This window comes from Poecilia formosa, unplaced genomic scaffold (assembly GCF_000485575.1).
Source record: "Poecilia formosa unplaced genomic scaffold, Poecilia_formosa-5.1.2 Scaffold208, whole genome shotgun sequence".
In the NCBI taxonomy this organism is placed as follows: domain Eukaryota; kingdom Metazoa; phylum Chordata; class Actinopteri; order Cyprinodontiformes; family Poeciliidae; genus Poecilia; species Poecilia formosa.
Genome location: NW_006800147.1, coordinates 525,560 through 549,714, shown reverse-complemented (window position 1 = coordinate 549,714; position 24,155 = coordinate 525,560). Strand labels below are relative to the sequence as shown.

At 36.9% G+C, this 24,155-nt stretch overlaps 1 protein-coding gene across 1 annotated transcript in view; it reads left to right on the top strand.

Annotated features, from left to right (window-relative positions):
* st6galnac5a (ST6 (alpha-N-acetyl-neuraminyl-2,3-beta-galactosyl-1,3)-N-acetylgalactosaminide alpha-2,6-sialyltransferase 5a) overlaps window positions 1-15,518 on the top strand; it is a 68,291-nt gene extending 52,773 nt beyond the window's left edge. The window contains exons 4-5 of the mRNA XM_007567418.2: window positions 9,200-9,307; window positions 14,673-15,518. Of these exons, the coding sequence (XP_007567480.1) occupies window positions 9,200-9,307; window positions 14,673-14,928 (364 nt within the window). The 3' untranslated portion in view covers window positions 14,929-15,518. The remainder of the gene's footprint in view (window positions 1-9,199; window positions 9,308-14,672) is intronic.
* The last annotated feature ends 8,637 nt before the right edge of the window (window positions 15,519-24,155 follow it).

Here is a 24,155-nt window from a genome sequence, read left to right as displayed (position 1 = left end):
GCCACATACTAGAATGAGAAACAGCAATAAAAATAAAATAAAATAACCAACCAGGAAAAAAACAAGCAAACAAACAAGGAGGTACACATTAAAATGAAGACATTCAAAACTAAACATATTACCTTACATTATTTATCTGTTCTCTAATTGATCTAATTGATTGGTTGGGAAAAGTGGAAAACAAAGGAAGCCAAAGAAAGCAAACAAGTAGAAAAATAAGTAAATAAAAGTGTATGCCTGAACAAAGAGCAAATAAAGGATAACTTAAAAAAAAACACATTCGGCAATTAAATGGCATCTAGAAATATGGAGTATATTTTTCTGAAATATTCAAACTAATTTTTATCTATTGCAGATTGTTGTTCCGTAAGTTTGTTTTTAGGACTCAATGCAGTGTGAGAGCGAACCACAGCAGCTGAAAATGTAACAAATGTTGCATCTTTGGTCAAAATGGAACCAAATCTTCTGGACCATCAGGTGTTAAAACATCCTTAGAAGCTGAACAGAATGAATGAGCTGGAGTCCGGCGCGAAGGTGAAGCTGGAGGGAGCAGAAATGGTGAAACTGGCTGTCAACCATTAAAAAGTGTTGGACAGAAGGAAACCTCCGAACTGAAGGAGAAAATCTTTAGGACAGTAGAGACTCGTGCTAAGATGTGTGAGGCGGAGCAGAAGGCGGCTTATGCTGATGCTGAGATTTTCGAAGGGAGTAACCAGGGTTACTGGGCTGCAATCAGCATCAGTAAGGGCTTTATTTTGGGTGGCGGATCTGCCTGTGTCTCTATGGTGAGCGCTCCCCAGATCCTCCAGATTTAGATTTCTAATAACTCTCCTGCGACTCAGCAGAGCGAAATGAAATAAAAGGCAGGAACAAAAGAAAATTGCTGCAAATAATGAGCAGAATCAAGACGAGGGATGTTAAGAGCCTGAAAAAGCTCTGCATACACACACAAAAAAACACTTGCTAATGGTGCTATTATTGCCCCTGTGGAGAGAAACATGCTGCAGAAACAGAAGCTGTGATCAGACGGAAAGCTCGCTGCAAGTCGAGTACAGTTTGAAAAGGGAGAGAGAAATGAAGGAGTAATCAACCCTTAACACGACCGTAATCATTTCTGACGCTCGGGTCAAACTGGCTGGGCAAGGACCAGCAGTCATTTACATGCATGTGGTGGAAAATGGCCGAAACCAGAGAAAAACTTTCACATTTTATAGAGGAGATCTTTGGGTTTGGAAAGGAATTTCATTTTTACAGTTTTTACACCCAATCGCAGTTCTAAATAACCTTTATCTGCACCAGTAACATGGTGGGACAGAGATTAGTTTTATTCTCATAAGAGTTTATTTTTGCAATATTATGACTTTGTTCTCAACTTTTTCACTTCATTCTTGTAATTTTATTTTTTAATTTTCTAACCTTAAACCAACACTTTGTTGTAATATTTTACCCGTCGTAATGAGTTAAAGCAGAAATGTCATTTTGGGCCTTATCAGAAATCTGAATGCTCTTAAAGGGCCGGTTGTGCTGATAAAACAAACGGTTAAAATATCACTAACTAGCTGTTCCTCCAGGATTCTGTGATTGTTTTAGTGATGTTTTGCAATAAAATTTGCATATTTTGTAGTGACAATTTAAAAATGTTTGTGAGGAATTTTTATAATATTTGCGCTGATGTATGATTGACTATAACTTTTTATGACTCGTATCAATTATGAACTGTAAAATCAAGTACGGCTGAGGCAGCGGTCACTTAAACTCAATGTTTTTGACCAATTTTGAGAAAATGTGCCATAAAATCAGAAAATAAAATGTGGAAATTTATTGATTTTGTGTGGATTTTGCAGATTTGTGGAAAAACTGGAGGGACTTATTGATGTAATTTGGAGTCTAGAAGGCCACATAAAAAACTACTGTGGACCAGATTTGGCCCCCGGGCCTCGAGTTTGATGCCTGTGAGTTAAAGGAACTGTCAGAGAACCTGCTATTTTTCAGTTTGCTTTCTTGATTAATTAAAAATGTAAATCTTTGTTGTCATGTGAACTACGTTTCAATAAAAAATAAGATTTTAAGTCTCAGGGATCAAGATTAAACTCCCCATTAAACAGGTGCTTTAGCTACATTTGCAATGCCAAACTGTGCAAACATCCCGTCGCTGATGGGGGATAAACGTGACATCCCCTCGCTGCCACCCTCCTGTCTCTTTAAAATACAGCCATCGAAGCCGAGAGCTTGACATTTCACACCACATTATTCACCAGCATGCTCACAAACAAGGAAATGAGGAAGACTTCTTAAGTGAGATTAGCCGCATGGCTCCTGATTAGGGCCTCCATGCATCCGTAGCAGATTGCTTTATGACAAGACGCCGCGCTTTGAAGTTTTCTAATTTGCAAAATTAGGGTGCGCACACAGGGATGTTGTGATATTAAAGCCCAGAGGCCCTGTTTTGTTGTTTACCCATCAGAACAAATCAACATGTTCCAGACAGGACAACCTGGATCCAGTCGTAATTAAATGAAAATGAGAAGTTGGTGCTTCAGCTGCGATAGCGTCGCTGTGCGTCAGCCCCGACTCTAATAACGACGACAGCCGGTTGTCACCGCTCATTATGCTGTCACTCAGGCGCCGCTCGCCGCTTGATTCAGTGGGAGTGGGTCGCTTCCCCCACAGGTTGTGATGAACGGCTGGTGGATTTTTACAGCAACGGAAGAACCAGGGAGAAACCAGGCAAACATGTAAAAGGATAACAGGCTCTGCATGATTTATAGGAGCGGAACTGAAGGCTTGGGATAAATCACTGTTCAGAAGTGCAGAACATGAAATGTTGCTCTAATTGTCAGTATGTTTCATTTTTTCAGCTTTACCCAGTTTAGTGTTTTGGCTGGAGGCTAAAAAAGCTGTTGAAGGATCTAAAATAGTCAATCACAGGACCAGCAGAGACTCAAGGAGGACAAAGACAGACAGTTCTTTCTGTGCTCTGTCTATAACTCACAATAAACAGCTTTTCATCGCTGGATTATATGATTTACATTAAATAAAGTCCATTTAATCTTTGAACTATTGGTGTAGAAATACATCCGGTTCTCTAGACAAGGCGATGCCTCAAAACGGGTTCACAGGAATAAAATAAGGATTTCAGTAACAGAATAAAGTTCACAGATCTTAAATCTGAAATCAGGCCAGTTTTCATGTTTTTACAGACTGCTAGTAATTTAGATGATAAGTTGGGGCACAAAGACGTGTATGGATTCATGCACTGCTGTCTTAAGTGTAAACATTTACAACGGGGCCGTTGTCGATGGCAAACAACACAAAAAAGAGTAAACTTCCAGTAAAAAATCTCAGAAATTTTAACATTTTCTGAAGAAAATTTCTTAGTTTGAAATGTAAAAATTGTGGACTTTTGAATCTCAGAAATTCCAAGTTTTTTTTCCCCTCAAATTTCTGGGATTAATTTAAAAAAAAAAGTGGAGTTTTTTTCTAATAAATTTTTGACTTTTCACAGGTTTTTTCTAGAAAATTTCTCAAATTAACCTCAGAATTTGAGGGGTTTTTTGTTGGACACTTACTCCTTTTTTCTGTGAACAATATACTGTTGTAGGTTTTGTTCTAGCTCATTTTTTTGGTGTAGAGTTTTAGCATTTTTGCAAATTTTGAAAACATTTACTTCACTTTTTTCAGTTAAATAAATTTTTCCAGATAAATCCTTAAGTGCTAATTTACTTGGCTCTTTTGTAAACTTTCAGTTGATTAAGGTTCAACATCTGTGTTGAAATTTTGGTTATGAATTTGACATTTATATTCATGCTCTTATATTTACGTTAGCTTGTAGGGCTAGCACTGCTAGCTTTTTAGCTAGCGGTTTCCACTTTTGAGCCCTTTTGTGTCAAAGTTTAACAACATTAATGTTGTAATAGTTGTTGACAGTTAATAAGAAATATTACCCAAGTAAAATTAAATAACTGAGCTCATACATGTTCCTGCTGTTTATGTGATTAGTCCACAACTTGTTATTTCTCTTAGCATGAGGTAAATGCGACTTCATTTTCTTTTTTTAGCCAACAGACTCACTCTTTCCAGATGGAAGGATGCTTTGCCAGCAACATTTGGCCTCTTGATAAAAGACGTTAGTGAGTCATATTTATCTAAAAAGATTAAATGCACTGTTAGAGCATCTGTAATTCTGTTACCTGGCAACCATTTATAGCCTTGGTTGAAAGCATGGCAGCTGTAGTTGATGAGACATGAATGTAACGCTGAGACTTATGAACTCCATGGGTTTAATTTGTTCCCAGCTCAAGATTTGTAGCTGGAAGATCTTCATTTCTCCTGAGAAGGTTTATGAGTCTCTTTATGGAAACATTTGAACTTAGCTTAGCAAGCTAAATGCTAACATTTATGTATTGCTGTTTTAAGAATAAACATTTAATTTAGTGGTCTGGTTTTTATGATGAGGCTATTAGTATATCGAGGAAAAAAAAAAGGAGTAAATTCCCGCCAAAAAAAGAAAAAAAAAACCTCAGAAATGTTCTTATATTTTTGAAGTAAAAATTGTTGGACTTTTAAATCTCAGAAATTTCCCAAAAAAATAAATAAATCTAATTTTAGAGAGTGACAGCAAGCTAAATGCATTTGGCTAGCTAATTTTAGCTAGCAATTTAAACTGTGCTAGCACTATCAGCAGGTTAACATTTAGCTTGCTAGCATGGCGTGGTAGCAAACATGCAGCATTTTTTCATGCATGCTTATTCAAATTCAAATGTGAAAATACTTTATTGATCCCAAAAGGAAATTAAATGTTGTTTTAACTCATATTAATTCAGATTCTTCAGAGTTACTGTAGATGGTAGGATAAGATATTTTGCATTTCGGCTTTTCCATCTAGCTGCTCCCTGTTGTTAACCAACTGTTGCTATGGTTACGCATCACAATAAAGTAGCAAAGCCAAAAATCTGTCCAACTGCACAACATCCAAAACAAGAAGAAACGGTTAACCGAAAGAAAAAAAAATATTTTTTTCCAACTCCGTTGTTCCTGAGTGGCGCAATTTTTTTATAAGGTTTATAAGTTTGTTTTAATTTGCCCACTAACCGGAGTACTTCTGAATAATATACTTTTATTTGTGCTCATTTTTCAATATTTTGAATCGTGTCGGTTGATTTTTCTCATCTCTGACTTTGTTTTTGAAAGCAACTGTTGATTTGGGATTCTTGTTTCAGGGCCACGGTTTTGGTTTTTTGCAGTCACGGAAAGAATTCAGTAATATTCAATAAGATTTTAGTCTCACTATAAAATCTCTTCCTCTGTCAGGAAACATTTCCTCATTGCCTCACAGCTTCTACAAGCGAGATCTAAACACTCTGAACATCTTTTATTCCAGCGTTTCTTTGCCTGACGCATCCCTGTACCCTTCCTCTCTGTTAGGCTGGAACGTCTGAAGACCTTTTCAAACACATAAACCCTCTTTTTCCAAAGTGTCGCCTCATTCAGCAGCAAGCGAGCGGGCTTTTCTTCTTGGCCTCGCCTTGTTTAGGTCTCATCCCCCAACGGGAGTGTTTTTCTTTTTTTTTTTCCTGGTTGTTTCTAAAGAGTTTGTAGCCACCTTTGAAAAGCAGCAGAGGCAGGTTGGGAGATAAAGAAGGAAACTTGTCAAACTGATCTTAAGAAACCACATGAACCTGATTTCCACAGACATATCACTCTTGCAATGCTTTCTTTACAACTGCAACTCTAAAACACTAATTTTCATTTAAAGAAATATGAAAATAAAAATATTTTTGCATTTTCACTTGACATTTCCAGTCAGATCCATTACATAAGTAACTTTGTTATAAATATATGGAAGTCCAGTTTTGAGTTTTGGCTATAAATGAGAAAATGGCTTTGAAATTGAAAACCAGTAAAAAAAAAAAATACTGGTTTTTATCAAGTTATTTTTTCATAAGTTCCCTTTTTTCAGTTTGTTTGGTTTTGAAGATCATCAGAGAAATATCATTCTGTCTTGAAAAAGTCAAAAACAAGTGCTCAAACACTTCCCAGGGGTAAAAAATACAAAGCGATATCCGGTTTATTGGACTACTGATCATATCAACTGAAACTGGCTCGGCTTAAAATGAGGTAAAGATCAATAATACATTTGAGAAAGTCCAATACGACAGAATGAGTCAGCCTCAGCTGTAGTCTTGGATGGATTATGAAACAACATGGCCGCAGGCACAGACATGGAGAAGCTTTTCCCTCTCCTCCCATGGAAAAGCCAGACTGAAATCTACTCTGCATCCTCCACCGCCCACACCAAACAAATTACCACCTGGAGCAAATACGTTTCATCTGAAAAGGTTATTTCAACCTAACTTTTGCTGTGATTGTCAATCCTTGTGTTACAGGAGGAGCAGATTATATGCTTTGCTTTCTAAGGTTGTGTGTTTTCACTCCTGATAGTCTGGTAGACTTGGTTCGACTGGGGACCAAATTTACAACATTTGTTACATTTTTAGCTGCTGCGATTTGCTTTCTCACTGCACCGTGTCAAACGAACCAGCTAATTGAAAAACCTGTTCCCCTCTTCGCCTGTGGGGGTGCTGCACTGAGAACTATTGAAGGAAGCAACATAAAAACCTCAGAAGAAGACATGAGCGCAACTTCCTCCTTCACGAAATGTAAACAGAAATGGAGTAGCATCATATTTTAGCGGTTAGGATTTCTCTTGTCTTTGGTAAAAACACCACGACTTGTTTCTACTGCTAGCATTTTGGTTGTATTTACCCAGAATGCCCTGCACCATAGTCCACTTCCTGCTTGTGGAGCGGCATCCGGTCCGCTTGGCATTCAAACCGCACCAGAGTTCAATTCAGCCAAACTGAGACTGAGGCTTTTAGACGGATTAATGTTTGCTGTTTTGGTCTGCGTCAGAATTCATTCACACCTTCCCAAACGAACTGGACTTATAAACACATAAACCACAAATATCTTGGGTTTTGTGCACAGTTGTTCAGTTAATAATTGACTAATTAATATTAAATAACCCACTATCATTACATGTTCTATCATTCATTGATCATAGAGATATTTGAAGTTGCATTTTCGTGTCTATGTGCAACATTCATTTTTCCCAGACTCAAACACGTTTCCATGTTTTTATCCTGCAGAGAAAAAACTCAAGTTACTCATTTTTTGCTCAGTTTCAGTATTTCTGTTCTTTGCAAACAGTTTGTGTTGTGATGGGAGTTCTATAAATACATGTTTACTGTTGGTGGAATAATACAGATGGCGTAGTTAATTACTGAATTCAGTGCATTAAGCAGAAATATTGCTTTTCCTCCTGTTCTCAGCTTGGTTCGTTTTCTCTCATTAATCTTCACATATGGTGAGAGGCTTGTTATTAGTGAATAAAACCATCTAATGACTCAGAGTGACAAATAGTTTCAAGGCTTACTTTCAGACATGCAACATTTTGTGTTAATAGGATAATCTGGAAGAACAGCCCATCAGATTCTGATGCATAAATATATGCACCTGTTCTGATCCTGGTCAGGATTAGACTGAGCCGGCATGATGAAATGCACAGCTGTGTGTGATGCAGCTGAAGGATCCTAGTTACATGTTGCATCAGCTCAAAGATGAATATCTTCACACTCCGAATGAGGGAACAGGAACAGTTGTGATGCATTTCTTCACTGAAATATTCATGAGGCAGTTTGCAGAACCACTAATTGTTCCAGACGTGTTCTGATGACGGCAGCGAAACCCGTCTGCACGGCTGCGCTTGGCAGAGATTACAGCTGAGGCTAGACGGCAGCAACCAGACATCAGGAGGCTGAAGTTGACTGAAGGTTTTAGCCTGAGATGTTCACAGCTTCTGGTTAAACGACCCAAATAAAACATGAACTCCTTCAACCCGATGATGAGATTCTCATTTATTAAAATTCACATTTTGTGTGTTTTTATGCTTCCATTTTGGTTTCAACTGCTTCTAAAAACAGATCATGTGAATAAAAAACTCGCTCAACTGCTTTTTTTTTGGCAATACGTCAATGATTTTGGTGTCTGGAAAATGTAACATTACATTTGACGGGCACTCCGTCGTTACCTAGCAACCTCAGCCCGTCACCTAGCAACCAAAGTGGAACTCTAGCAAGTTTGGTCACCCGGTTTTACTGCTGTATGCGCTGTACAACGGCTGCTGGGAATGACAAGTGTTTGGTTATTGACTTACCACCCAGGAACCACTTGCCGAGTTATTTTTGGTTGTGCAGGAGGCTCTACTTTTGCTTTTCAAAGATGTGTGGTTGGATAACTGCAGATCTGTTTGCAGCCATTTTTACCTGTGAGTGAAAACGTTGAGCTGGGGGGCGTGGCCAGCAGATCATTTAGATTTAAAGAGGCAGGAGGCCCAAAATAGGCAGACCTGACCAGATTGAGATCTCATCATCAAAGAATTAATTTGAGCAGAAAATGTCATAAACATTCAACCTGATCAAGGAAGCATACTAGGTCAAGTGGAGGTAATAAGAGGTGAACCACGGGGCAATAGATTTACACACACACACACCTAAGGGCAATTTTAGATCATTCAGTGAACCTAACAATAATGTTTTAGATTGCTATTGTTTGTTTCGATAATTTTGTCTCTGTAATTGAGAAAAATACAAATGTCAAAAAATAAATATGCATAAACATAAAAGAAACATAAAAAACATGTTTTTTTATGTTTCTTTTATGTTTTATGTTTCTTTTCTTTTAGACCAAGAGAACTAGTTCACAACTTCAAAAATAAGTTAATTTTCTATCTTTTTTTAAATTCCTCTGAGTGGTGAGATATATTTTTAATGCGGGAGCAACTCTGCTTCAGAGCTGATGGACATTTAGACGGAAAGAGATTTCTTAATGCAATGTAAATATCACTTCATATTTATTTCATCGGATCTCATCTCTGTGGTGGAAAAGCAGACGGACCACCGCAGAATGGGATTTTAACTTGGACAGAAGCTGATTGAGAGTTTGATTATTTGGCAGATTTCATTTGTATCCATCTGGATTTATAGTTTAATGAAGCTGGAAGGCGTCGGATGAATCGACCTCTGCATCAAGATGGATCTTTATTCATTGCTGTGGGATCCTCTGGTTATCCGTTTCAGTTAATAAGGAACATCCAAAGCGTATCAAACCGATCTGAACTGTGGTCTTCCTCCGTCTGCAGGAAGATTTCCAACTCGTGGCTGAGCACCGGCTGGTTCACCATGACCATCGCTCTGGAGCTCTGCGATCGGATCAACGTGTACGGCATGGTGGCCCCCGACTTCTGCAGGTGAGAGCCGAAGGTGGAGCTGAATGCTAACGACAAATTCACAGACAAGAACCGACTGACAGGCTTCCAGGCCGAGCTGCACTGCAGCGCTCGATAAGAAACGTGTAAATAGTTTCCAAAAACGAGGAAAAAACAGCCGATAATGGATTTTGTGACAGCAGGTATTTGTGGAAAGATGATTCCCATAATTACATGCCCATGTGTTAATATGTTGCAGGTTTTTTTATATATATTTTGTCACATTTAAACCTCACATTTATATTTTTTTGGGGGGGAAAAGAGGAGTTGAGTTACAGCTCAACACAAAATTGTGCAGAATAGTGGAAGTAAAAAGATATACAGCTTTAAATCCTTTTTTTTTTACCAGATAATCCTTAATCTTTGACGTGCATTTGAACTCAGCCCCCTCTTGACACTGAAAATAAATATATGAACACAACACAACAGTGTATTCAGGCCATTGTTGACAGAAAAAAGAGGACATTTTTCCTCATCTCTTCTTGAAGCTCCAAAAGTCAACAAATTGCTTTGAGAAAAACCTGAAATTTTGAGATTAATCTCAGAAATTTTCCAGAAAAGACAAGGGGATTTCTGAATTTGAAAAGTGAAACACTTGCTAGAAAAATGTTGATTAACTCAGATATTTTTTAGAAAAAAAAAACATGACAATTTCTGAGTTTAAAAAGTCCAAAAATTTGCTGGCAAAATCTCAGAAATATTTAAGTGAATCTCAGAAATGTTCTATTAAATTTCTATCTATTTCTGAGTTTAAACGCAGATTTGTGTTCTTTCTTTTCCCTCCTTGATCTACAACGACCCGACACGCCGTCGTACTGATCAACCCCTCGGCTCTCAAAGCTCATAAAAATGACTAGACATAAATATCGGTTGCTAACATCGGCCCGGTTTGACTTATTGGACTAAGACCAACGTTAAACAATGACTAACATCAGTTGATATCGCTGTTAATGCGGATATATAATGTAGAAATATGATAACATGTCCTTTCACTTCCCGGTCATCCAACTTCAAAGCTGTTGAAGTTGGATGAATGTTTTTAAGACGTTGAATGATAATACTTTGAGCATTAAAACAAAACCCAAACAGATGCGAATGAAAACCTGTATTTTCTGTATTAAAACTTTCCATTTCACCTGGATGAGCTCTCCTCTGGTCTTTGTTTCACTTGACTCAAAGCTTTTGTGCGTTACGGTTAGTAGATTTCTGAGCCACTCGGCATCATCAGCCACAGCAGTTTAAAACGTTTCCTTGTCTGCAGCATGACGTCGATAAAACGACCCGGTTATTGGCTGCCACTCGATTGATCGTCGGCTGCTGAAGGAGACAAAAGACGCGGTGGACGAGAATCTTAATTCAGAAAAACATTAGAGACGCATTTCTGTTCCTCGTGTGGATTTAAAATATAAAGAGTTATGTTTTACAGCGTGAAAGTGGAATATAGTCTCAGGACAAAATATCTCTAAGAACAGATTTAGATTTAGATGTAATACAGTGTCAGCATCGCTGTGGTTTTGTTGCTGTAGGGGTGTACAAAGTGTGGCCCGGGGGCCATTTATGGTCCTCTTGATGGTTTTATGGGTCCTGAGGTCACAATTCTGCACAAGAGAAAATCCAGTTTTTTACAGATAAAAAACACAAAAATGTTACATGTTAAAATGATAGTAATGCAAAATAATGTTTCATGCATTAACCGGGTTTTTGCATAAATTAAACTTTTTCTAGAAAATTGAACCACAAACATCCAACAGAGTGATTTCCTGTTGTTGTTGATCTTTGACTAAAAAACAAAAACAATCGACTCAAAAACATTGCATTCCTTTCTTATAATTGTACAATCATGCAAGAACCTTTTTAATAAATGTACAGCCATTTACAGCTCACTTTTTCACAAATATCTGTTTTTCTTTCATTTGCCCAAAAATGAAAGATATTTAATTTATTATTTAGCTAATTAAATGAGAAAAGGTACAATAAATTTATTTCAGAATTACTTTTAAAAGAAGCTGAAAGAAAATAAATGGAAATTATTTGACACTTTAATTCACGGTTCAGTCCTTGTGGATTCTTTTCTAATATTTTGCAAATAATGTCCCCTATTTACAGATTTATTTGTAGAGCGTATCTAAAATGAAGTATGAATTATTTCCACTGCAGACGTGACATTTTTCATTCTTCCAAAAATGTTTCCATGTTGCAGAAACTCTGGACTTCATTATGATCACAAACTCAGGTTCACTCCTGGCAACCCACCTCGTTAGCGGAGTTTATTGATTAGATTTACAGCTCACGTCTCATTCATCTCAGCCAGTACTTTAATTGGACCGTTTCATTGAGCAAGCAACAAACCTTATTAGATTTTTCAATAAAAGAGAACAAACTGTTCAATGTTCAGCATATCCTCGACCCAGGCGCAGGTCGATTGAAATCTTTTTTTTATATTTTTTGTTTATTTAAGGTCTATGGGCAAATTCAATCCCAACAGACATGAAGGAGGAATGCTGCTTCATTTCTTTCAGAAATTGCTTGCAGATTCTCAGCGGTCCATTGTAGTTCTCATGACAACTGAGGTGTGCAGATTTTACTGAATGTCAGCAGTCTGTGCATTTAAAGTATGTTTCAAACAGCTTTCCCACTGATACATTAAATCAAACTGATTTACTGACATTTCCCTGCAAAGCAAATAGAATACAGCATTATCTTAACAGCAGTTCAGCACTTTAACAGCTTGAGCGACAAAGTTTGGTGGTTCTGATTTGAATTTCTGACTATTTACCCCAAACTCCTCCAGACTAGTGGCAGCAACAACACCTGGTGGAACTGCACGACCACTAAGCTCCTAAAAGCAGCTTTAAATGGCAGCAGTGGTTGAGAATTGTTGCTTGTTGACTAGATAAAAGGGACGTGTTGGAAAGGGCAGGAGGTTCTTAAAGAGACAGAGGCCTATTCAAAGCCGTCAGATGCAAGTCAAGTTTCTTAAGTTCTTTTTGATATGTACAGAGTTTTTATAACAACTGAAGGTAACTTGGTTTCTTGGTTGTGCTATAAAATGGCACTATATGCGTGGAAAATACATAACACATAACACATAATACCCCCCTTTAAAATTATGAATGAGTTTATGGTAGGAAATGAAACTCATCTCACAAAGGGAATAATAGATGTAAAAGGTGTCGCATAAAAAAAAAATCCTGTTATTTACGTTTGATAAAAACTGTACAGTATGTGATTGGGCTGGACAATATGACAAAATGTCACAAGATAATTGTTTCATATCAGTCTATTGATAATTATTGATTAGTTTTGTTTTAAATATTTGAATTTCAGCCAAACTGGTTGTGTGACCTTTCACATTTTATCCACAATTTTCACTCCACGCTGCTGTTTTTGTTTTATTCTTAAGCAGTTATGAAGCACAGTGGTGAAATCTTAAACTGCTGCTGTGGCAGTTTCTCAGCAAGTTGTTGCTAGGTAACCAGAGAGTGAGTGAGTTGCTAGGTAACCAAAGAGTGAGTGAGTTAGTTCATGTCAACATTACTTCCAGGTAGAAGGAGCATGTTTGTAAAATTAAAAGATTAGTTAAAGACTAAATCTAATTTTGGGATTAATTGTAGGTTTGTCTCATAATCAGTTCAGGCTCATTATTGCAGTTCATTTCCTTAAATTTACTATCACTGCACTGCAAGAAAACTAAACTTTACCAAGTATTTTTGGTCTGGTTTCTAGTGCAAATATCTTAGCACATAGAACTAATTTAAAAATTACTTTTCAGCAAGAAATTTGAGCTCGTTTTAAGTAAATAACCCCTTACTATAGATAATCTGCCAGCTTCACTGGCAGATTATGTTCCTGTTTAAGTGCCAGTGGAACTAGTACTGTTTGTATCTACAGTGAAGAATTGGCATAAAACAACTTATTTATTTTGATGAAGAGCTACTTTTATGTTAGTCTTCTCTTAATTCAAATGTGCCAAAGCATTTGCACTAGAAATCAAACAAAAATACTTTTTTGTGTTTTTGCAGTGTGACGATGAGATTGGAGACTAAAAACAATTCGGTGTCAGACGTTATGTGACGTGCCAGTCATTTTTAACCACAGGTCTCATCTTAATCCAGTCTGATTCATAAGAAAACAGAAGCAGACTTTGCAAAAAAAAAAAAAAGGAAGCACTGAAAAATAGTTTTCTTAATTTAAAACATAATTCACCTCAAAGTCTCCAGAGCGCTACACTCACTATAAGTGGAGAGCAGACAGAGGGCACTTTTAACTAAAATAAAACCTTGAATGTTATAACAAACCTTCCTATTTTTGACACACAAACAGAAGCACACTTCTCTGCTTGCTGCTGCAGCATTTTGAGAGATGTGATTGTAGTTATCTTGACAGCTTGATCAGTCCTGCAGTTTAAAACACCTAGAAACCCAGTTTTGAGGGACGAGGTCGAGCTTCAGGCCCAGAGTAGCTTGTAAACCCAGAGAGACATGATCAGATGAGAAAAAATGATGACTGTATGAATATGTAATGTATGTATTATATGTCAGGAGGCAGATGAATATATGATGATAAATGACGGTGGGAATGACTGATGTTGCTGAAAATGCTGAAATTTAGAAATTGGTGAAATGTCTCATGAATATTTAATAAGAACACAAATGAAATGCTTTCAGAAAACAACAATGAAATCAACTAAATGGTGGAAAAAAATAACTTGAGAAACTTGCATAGCTAACAAGCTGAACTGAAAAATCCTCACAATTATTTCAAAACATGAATATTAGGCTTAAAATTTAGGGTAAAGCAAATGTATTCATATTATAACGCAAAAGGAAACAAACAGAGAGACAGAGTATTCAGTTCTTATATTCATCTAATCTGGAACAAGCTTCTGGAAAACTGCTGAAACACCCTAAATCAAGGCTAAAAACTTATTTAAAATAACTGGCGCATCACTAATTATGGTCAGTAATTCCTATCAGACTAGTTTTGTCTTGTTTTTGTGATAGTTCTGTCTTATTTCAAGTGTATTAATATATTTGCAGTGTAAACAAAACTGAACTGGTAAAAATGCAACAAAAGAAAAAAAGGCTGTCAAAACTGCTATAAAAGTGAGCCGTGCACTTTTAATATTTTAATAATCAAGTTTAAACTGTGAAACTTTTTTAATTTTCTTATTTCAGGCTTGGATGAAAGTGCCACTTTTAAATATGAATCTAATTAAACTTATCTGCTCAGCAAATGATAAATTAAAGCCAACCATCCTCCTTCACCTTGAAATGAAAAATGCTTCATGGTATCTAATGAAACTCATTAAAATCTTCCTAAATGTCGCCTGTTTCTGTCTCCGCAGGGAGCCTCAGCACCAGTCCGTCCCCTACCACTACTACGAGCCGCGGGGGCCCGACGAGTGCGCCATGTACATCTCCCACGAGCGCGGCAAGCGCGGCAGCCACCACCGCTTCATCACGGAGAAGCGCGCCTTCGCCAACTGGGCAAGGACGTTTGACATCCACTTCTTCCAGCCGGACTGGAGCCCCCCGCCTCTCCCAGACAACCGGACACTGCCGGGAACGGCCACCGCCGCCATGGTTCTGCAGAATACGTGACTGCCAATGGAGCTGGGATGCGCTTTTAGAGATCCAATCACTCCGATGGACAACTGGAAAAACAGACAGCACTGCATGGATGAGGAGTGCCTTTACTGCAGCCAGAGTTTTATTCATGGAGGGACAAGATGCGGCTCAGAGCTGTTTGAAACCCTGGAAGGCAGGGTCATCAAACGCTCTGAAAGCGTGTGTGTGTGTGTGTGTGTGTGCCATGTATTTGATGTATTGTGGGGACCCATTGATCCTGACACATATTCCACTGTGGGGACCCCTTGATCCTGTGGGGATGAAAGCCTGGTCCTCACAAGGAGAAATTTTGTTTTTGTGCTAGGAGTTCGGTTTAAGACTATGGTGTGAATTGAGTTTTGGTCAGGTTTAGGTATGTGATGGTTAGGGTTAGGCTGTAGAAATGAATGGAAGTCAACGGAAAGTTCCTGCAGAAATAGAGACGCATATACTGTATGCTGTCTGGAGCATTTAACTTTTGTCCAGAAGGTCCCTTCTTTGTCTGCAAAGAACGACAGAGGCAGAACCACGATGGATCATTATAGACAGAGGAGCAACTTATCCATATTAATATTGAGACAAAAAAAACATATTAAAACTAATTTAAAATATAAATATTTTTCTCCTGCTGCAGACCTTGATATTAATTCATGCCGCCATGAAATGGCATTCGGAACAATATTCATTTTCAAATGTGGCCATAATTTCTTTTTTTGAGGATATTTGTATTGAAAAACTTATTTAAATAAAAACACTAAAGCCCAGAGATCCAGGACCCCTATTGGCAAGTTTTTAAAAAATGATTAAAAGTAAATTTTATATTGGGTTTTTGCTTTTTCAAATGACCAGAAACGGACGTCCCCTCTTGGTAGGTTAGGCTGATAGTTCACTGTCGGTAACATTGGCGTGCGTGTGTGTGTGTGTGTGTGTGTGTGTGTGTGTGTTCACCAGAGGGATTAAAGAAGACGCAGACTGGAGGACAGTTTCCCGGATTGAAAGACCCGAACAGGACAGAGATGAAATTTTCATTCCTCTCAACGTACTTCCCTGAGATTTTACTTGATGAACTACAGTAGTTAGTGGTGCGTAATTTGTAAATTTTTGACATTTTAAATTCAGAAATTTTCTGGAAAAAACTTGAAAATTTCTAAGTTTCAAAAGTCAATACTTTTCCAAGATTTTTCTTGAAAATGTCTGAGTATAATCAAAAATAAAATTTTTGTTTTTCCAAATTTTCAAACTCAAGTTTTCTAGCAAAAAAAATGTGGAAATTTCTGAGTTTGAAAAGTCAAAAAATTGCTAGAAAAAATTCTAATTTTGAGTTTATACTCAGAAATTTTCTGGGGAAAAAATTGACATTTTTAAGATTAATCCCAATATTAGTTTTGTTTTTTTTTCTAGCAAATTTTTGTCTTTTCAAACTCTGAAAAGTCCACTTTTTTTTCCTGGAAATTTTCTGACAACAATCTCAAAATCTGAGTTGTTTTTTTTTTTCCAAGCAATTTTCTGAGTTTTTTTGGCTAAAATGTGCTTATTTTTTCCTGTCCACAATGGCCCTAACTTGAGATGAACAAGTTGTGAGTGCATAAATACTTTTGAAAGGTCACTTCACCTGAATACATCAATAAAGCTACAGATTTCAAACAAATAAATGTTTTAAATTTGACCTTTTGAACATGTGAACTGTTGCTTCAAACAGCAAAGAACTTGTTATAGAGGTCACGCAGTAGCAACGAAAGGCTTGATCCTTTTCAAAGCAGTTAAATAAATCGCATCCCTGACTTTCATCTCTGCTTTGAGTTCAGCCGAGTCAAACTCTGCGCCGCTGCGCAGCCGGGATGACTGACAGGTGTGGAACAGAGGCTGGATGTTTTCACTTCTTCTGTATGTTTATATCGCGGGTCTTTTGTTGGCTCCAGTCGGCAGTTAATAGTGCAATTTATTTAACGACAAGCTGGATTTCCATGTAAAAGCTCAGCCAGGTGGCACCAAACAAGCAGGAGATAAAGATGGAGAGCAGAGGTGGAGCAGCAGCATCCGTCCGCTGCAGCCTGAATCACCTCACAGAGGTGTGACAGGTGGAGAAACACCAGCTTCTCTCTATTTTTTGTTAAACTGAGCGTGGGATCTGTCAATCTCTTGGCTGGATTGATTTTTTATGAGTTGCATGTGAACTCCTCCCGATTTTTCTCGTCTCGTCTCCTTCATGAATAAAACTCGGTTGTCAGTCAGGAAAAACGAGACATTATCTTAATGTTACATGCTGGTGCTGAATCCTACGGGGCGGCATTTGTAAAGTTATACAGTCAAAAAATAACAGCAATGATTTGGGATATTTAGCAACTAAACATTTACCTTCAAGTTAATGTTTAATTTGAAGGTAACTATTTAGTTAGGAAGCTAAAAATGTAGTTTCAAGCTCAGTATTTATTTCACAAATCACATATTTAGTGTGAAGCCAAATATTTAGTTAGAAAGTTAAACATTGGGCTTCAAAAGAAGCATTTAGTTAACCAAATATTCAGATTCAAACTTAATAAGTAGTAAACAAGCTAAATATTTAGATTCAAGCTAGATGTTTATTTTGCAAGTTAAGTATCTCAACTGAAGGTAAATATTTAGTTAGCAAGCTAAATGTTTAGCTTCAAACTAAATATTTAGCCTCAGGCAATATTTATTTAGAAATCTAAATATTTAGTATGAAGCTCAGTATTTATTTCACAAGTTAAATATTTAGTTTGAAGTCCAATATTTAGTTAGCAAGCTAAATATTAAGTTTGAATCTAAATATTTATTTCACAAGTATTTAATTTGAGGGTAAATACTTAGCTAGCATGCTGAATATGTAACTTCAAACTAAATAGTTAGCATCTTAAATATTTAGCTTGAAATAGAATATTTATTTAATATGCTAAACAATTTAGTTTGAAGCTAAATTGCTTGTTAACTAAATATTCAACTTGACTATTTATTTAGTTTGAAATTGTGACATTTAGGGAATAATTGTCCAAACTGCAAACCCACAATCAATAAAATTAACAAAAGGTTTCGAAAAAGAACAAATCAGGACTGAACTAACAGAACTACTCCAACATGCTGCCACCACCATGCTTCACCATGGACATGGATTGAGGTTTTCTATCATGCATAACGTTTCGAGACCAAAAAGTGATATTTTGGTCTCATTTGACTTGAGATTCTGATTCTACATGTTTGCTGTTTCCTTTAATTCGATAATTAAAGGATCTGGACTCCTTGTGGCAATTTTTATTCCATAAAGCCCAAATTTCTGGCTTGGTTGAGAAACCCAATGTTTGTCTTAAAAGCTTTGCATAATAACTACTGGGTGATTTTGTAAGGAACTGAATTTTATTTTTGGGTATCTGGATAAAAGGGGCTGAATAAAAACTAATTTAGATTTTCATTTGTAAAAACATATAAAAACACAAAATCTTATAAAGTAATTTTGATCTAGTTTGTAGGGAAAATATCTCAACAAAACTAACTCAAAAGTAACTCCTTAGAAAGATATAAGGGTTTAAGTCAAAAAGTCCTTAATAATGATGAAAAAGTAACGATTCCATTGGCAGATTATTTAACTTGTAACAACACATTTTCCCATGTTATAAGTGAAAAAATCTGCCAGTGGAACTAGAACTTTTTCATCAATATCAAGGAATTATTTACTTTAAACAAGCTCCTGTATATTGCTGAAAGCTTATTTATGAATAGTTTTGTCTCATTTCAAGTATACTAATATATTTGTACTATAAACTAGTCCAAAAATACTTGGTAAGATTTTTTTGTTTTTGCAGTGAACAAGCATCATTCCTCCAGCTTTGTGTTAATCTGTCACATAAATTCTCAATTAAACATTAAACAGTTTAAGGTTATATCAACACTTGTGTACTTAAATTATTTTTCGAGAGCTGGATGAAAGGTTTGTCAGCTGGATTTGAGTAATTCGAAGCCATTTTCTTTGCTGCTTCTATATCCAAGGACATTTTTGAACACTTCTAAGACATAGTGCAGAATAAAAGCTGGAGATGGCGGTGAAGTGACACAAAGGAAGAACGTACGCTAGTCTCATTTTTCTTCAATCCATAAACGTTGCATTAACTGAGAAAGAATAATTGTTGGAAAAATAAAGTATTACCTGTGACTTTTTAGTCATGAATCGTTTTCTCATCAGCAGGGCAGGAAACCAGTGACTCACCTTCACCCTCGGCTGACGACGGCTGCCATTTTTACTTTTCAATCTTGCTCCTTCCATCTGGTTGTGACATGGGGCTGTGTCATGCTGAAATAATAATGAACGACAGGCAGCAGCTACAAGGCTCGCTCATTATTCCCAAGAGCCGCAAATAGATCCTCCAGCGTGTTCATAACCCAGTGTGTGAGCAGTTTTTGTGCTTAAAGATGGCAGCAAACTGGCTTTCCGCCTGAATGTAAGGCACATAGATCAAGGTAACAAAGGGTAATCAAGCACAGCAGAGGGACACCTCACCTCGATTATGAGGTCGTAGAGCCTTCACTCGATCAATAAAATGTCCTTCATTAGCATTTAGGATGATTTAGGGCTTCCTACTGAGCTGGAAAAATGACTAAAAAATCATTGCTGTCCTCTTAATCTTTTAAAAGTCACATATATGTTGAAATAAGGGCTGCGCAATTATCAGTTCGTATTACGAGGTTTTTTTAATATCTGCTCTGAATTGTTTCAAAAGTTTTATTAGGACAAGTGAGAACATGGCCTAGAAAATGTACATCCCAGCAGTATTTATCTACAATCCTAATGATATAATTGCCTAAATTAACCTGACCTATATAAGAGATGAAAAGGCTAAATAGAGGCAAAAATAATTAGAAGTTTCCTGAAAAATGATGAAATTCCCAGCTAATCCAGTGAGCAAATGCATGTGCAATTCCATGCACAATGTGTTTGTTTGTATGCAAAGCGCACACTAAGAAGATTAACCCACCTGCCACTCACAGCTGAGCCACAAATAATGAAACGTAATTTTTACTCTGAAAATATTTTAATCAAGCGAGGTGTAAAACAAAAACAGTCCGAGGCTGCACACCTCAGGCGAAGCTGAATAAATAACGCCTGCATCCTGAAAATTAATCACTGCTAAATTGGGTTGTGCTCTACCTTCTGCTGAGATTAACATGCAAATCCAACCAGAGCAGGTATCGTGGATTGGGACAAATTAACCACGGAGATTAAAACTGTTGCCATGTACCAGGCTGTCGAAAATGCTAATTTCTGCTGGGAAGTTTTACATACATGACCGGGGTCTTCGCTAGGCGTGGTGGGACAACCTTGATTTAAAAGTTGACAGAAGATTTAACATATATTTAAAATAAAAAAACGTGTAACATTAACTGCTTTTTAAAAACCAAAAATAATTGCTATACTTCTGATAGATTATTATGTAAAGTGGATCTCCGGTAGCAGCTTGCTAACAGCTGAAATGCCCAAATACTTAATACCTCTAAAAACAAGTGTAAATGCATATTTTAATAGTTTAAACACCAAATATCACTCAATAATACATAAAGTGGAAATCGTCTTAGCCTTACCGGAGAAGCTAACGTTTTCAGTCTTGTTTACTTCCGCCTTGGTTGTACGGCCAATCAGCGGCAAGGAAAATAAATTGCGTTTTTCGATTGGCTGCTTTGCAAAGAACAACCAATAGCGCGTTAGCTGGCATTTTTGTTAATATTTTTGTTTCTGAAGCTGACATTTTTTTCGTATTTTGCTCTACAAAGCAACTTCGCAAACAGGCTAACTTTCTCCGATGCCTATTTATGTCTATTTGAGGTATATTTTCATCTTCAAGCACTTGTGCACCCAGGAAGTTGAAAGTACACCATGTTTTCTCCTCCAACAGAGAAAAATAGGAATTATTTTCTTTTTAACTCCTCTGACTGACAATAAATTAAACATGTAATATTTTAGTAAAACAAACTATAGAAGAAATAAACTATTGTAGGTTTGAAAAAGATATTTTCCCTCTTGTTGGTGTAGAGAATGTTTTTTGTTCGAAAAGCTTTACTGTACAAAGCCAAATTTAATGAATGTGCTTCTCCAATTATGTATATTATGTATGGGCATAATTACTATGATTACTAAAAGCTAAAAAAAAATTCATTTTGTTGTACAAAACATTTTCTGTTTAAACGATATGTGGTTTTATAATTTACAATTTAATCCCAGATGTTATAAAACTTTCCATCTGCATCAGCTCCACTTGCTGGAGGGTGAATTTTGTAACATTCTTGCAGTCGCAAAATTACTCCAAAGGTCGCATTTTTCTACCGCTTATCAGCTCATAGCCTCTAAATTACAATATTCCCTCTGCAACATGGCTGCCCTCATCACTGAATGCGAGGCCTGTGAGCAGCAGCAGAGTGATGGAGGTGCTCACTCCATGAGAGAGTGTTTAACGTCACAGTTTCTCCTCAGACTGAGGACACGATCCTATCTCATAAGTCATAAAACAGCTGAGGGCTGAAGCTCAGAGCTCTGCGGTAAAAATGTGCCTTTATTTTCCAGAGACGTGAAAGATAATCCGCAAAAAGAAGCGACCTTAGAGTGAAGGACAGAGAATACATCTCAGAATTTTGATTGCAGTTTTTTTGACTAACCTCTAAACTTTTGGCCAATTTCCCAAGTTCACATTACTTGCAGGATAAAAGTGCAAAAACAATTCAGTGTTTTTGTTTTTAACAATAGTTTTACTATTTTTTGTTTTTACTTGCTTAATAATACATCAAGTTTGAAATATTTTAATAAAACGAACCACCAATTTAGATTTTTGTTTACCTTTGTACATCTGAGACATTAAAAAATGGTGTCACTTGTTTGTGGGCTTTTTTCTTTATTTTCCTAAATAAAAGCATGTATCTTTATGATTTCCTATAGTTTCTTTTTCTTTCAAAAAGGAAAAAGAAAAACAATAATTAGAGGATTAGGGAATGACTTTTTCTTCATAAATTTAATATTTTGCCAACATTAATGGATGAATGAGCTAAGTCTCCACTTTAGTAAATGTTGCTAGATGTTTGTGGTCCCACTTTATATTAAACAAGATAAGAAAAAAAACTTGGTCAATAAAAAAGATTTTAAAATAGAATATTTTCCACTTTAAGAATTCTTTTTTTATTTCAGCAAAAATTTTCTCCTACAAAAAATGTAAATTGTGTCTTTTTGTGTGAAAATTTGTCTGATTCTTTAATTGAGATCATGACCACACACAAACCTTGCAAGGGACTCAATTAGCCCCAGAGCCACAGTTTGGTCACCGCTGATTTAAGGACTTATAAAATCTTAATATTTATGGTATAAAAAATAAAAAAAAGATTGTGTCCAAGTCCCCAAAGCAATTGGAGAGACTAAAATCTAAATATTTATGCTCATTTTACAGTGCAGTGATTGTAGATCAGTAACTTCTCTGAGGGACGTCGTAGCAACGCTACCAAGACGTTTTAATCCAAAATAAAATTTCTGGGCTGCAGCAAAATGTGGCTGCAGAGACAAAAGAGACGCGATGAAACATTTTATCTTTTACCGCCACAAATCAGTTTGATTGAACAACAATTACCAAGACAAAGGTTGGAGGGTTTACATGACTCAACACTTCACCGTGTCGGCATCAGCTCAGATCATTTCACAGCCAGCGAGTCTCTGTCTCTCCTGACAGAAGATTGGCTTGTTGTTTTTTGGACATCATAAAACTTTTACAGACGTAGCATCTATCCGAACTGCTTGTAAATAATGTCTTAGACCACGGACACAGCTGGCTGCATGTTTAATTTAGGCTCTCTGCAGTGCAGCCTGTGGATGAGCTGAAGGTTTTCAGATTAAAAGCTTGTGGGCAGTACTTGCCAATAGCTAAAAAAAAAAGAAAAAGAAAATCATGCCTAGCTCCACATATTGATGTATTAAATGTTCTGTAACATAAACAGACTACAGCAACTCTTTGGCTTCTGGTATGGGTCTAACCCTTCAGTTACATTTTATATTTAAAAACCCCATTCTTTCCATAATTTCAGCTTCTGATAATTATTTTCTCCAGCATTACAGCATCTGTAACCATGGCTACGCTCAATGCTTGTCCTCCAGCATGGGGTATGGTGACATTTTGTGAAGTCATTGCAAAAATACTTATCTGAAAACTGGTTTATTTAGTTTGCTTTGGTCTAAATTAGTGCATAACTAGTGTACAAGGTGTGAATTTTTACTTTTTGTTAAAACGCAAAATCCACTTTTTGAATGTTTTTGTTAACTTGGATCTCAGCTGCTTCTAAAAGGAGTCCAGACATTTTTAGCAATAATTTAATGTTGTTTTTGGCATCTTAGACACTGCTTAGTAGAAGTCATTAAAGAGCATCAAGCAAATTAGTTTTTTAAAAATGTACCTTATTTATTCAGATTTTTGGTTTTGTTTTTTTAACCAGGGCTTTACGCACCATGTTCTCCCACCAAATACAGAAGAAAGACTAAAAAGGGATTACAGGAAATAAGAAAAAGGAGAAGAAATAAGTGTTGTATAAATAATGAGCCACACAGTGTGGCTGACGCAGCAGCTGTCTTTCTGTACATAGTTTCATTTCCAGCTTCATCCATTTTCCATTTCAGCCCCGAGGAAGAGTGGCAGCGCGCGGCCGATGGGCGGAGCGCGGCCAAGGAGCGAAGATAAACTACCTCCGGTTCAATCTATCCGCCTTCAGTCCCTCTGCCAAACAACGATCCCAATGCAGAGCGGTTGCACCGGGGGAAAAGGCCAAAGAATCAACGTCACGGAGGGAAGATTCATTCGGGATCGGTTGGTCTCTGGGGGAATCGCTGGAGCACAGAGATGCAGACTGGCTGGAGAAAAGCATCACCAAAAACACAATCAGCAGCAGAGGAGCTAATGAATGCTCCAACAAGGACTCGAGTTTAGTGAATGGAAACCAGGACGTGTCAGACCGCTGCAAAAACACTAAATCTTACCAAGTAGTTTCAGTCTGGACTCCAGTGCAAACATCTTAGTGCACGTCAAATAAGACAAAACTAACTTACAAGAAAGTTTTCAGCAAGATACAGCAGCTTGTTTAAAGTTAATAATTTCTTGACAATGATGAAAATGTACTAGTTCCACTGGCAGATTATTTCACTATAAAACATTTTCCCCTTGTTAAAAGTTAAATAATCAGCCAATGGAACAAAT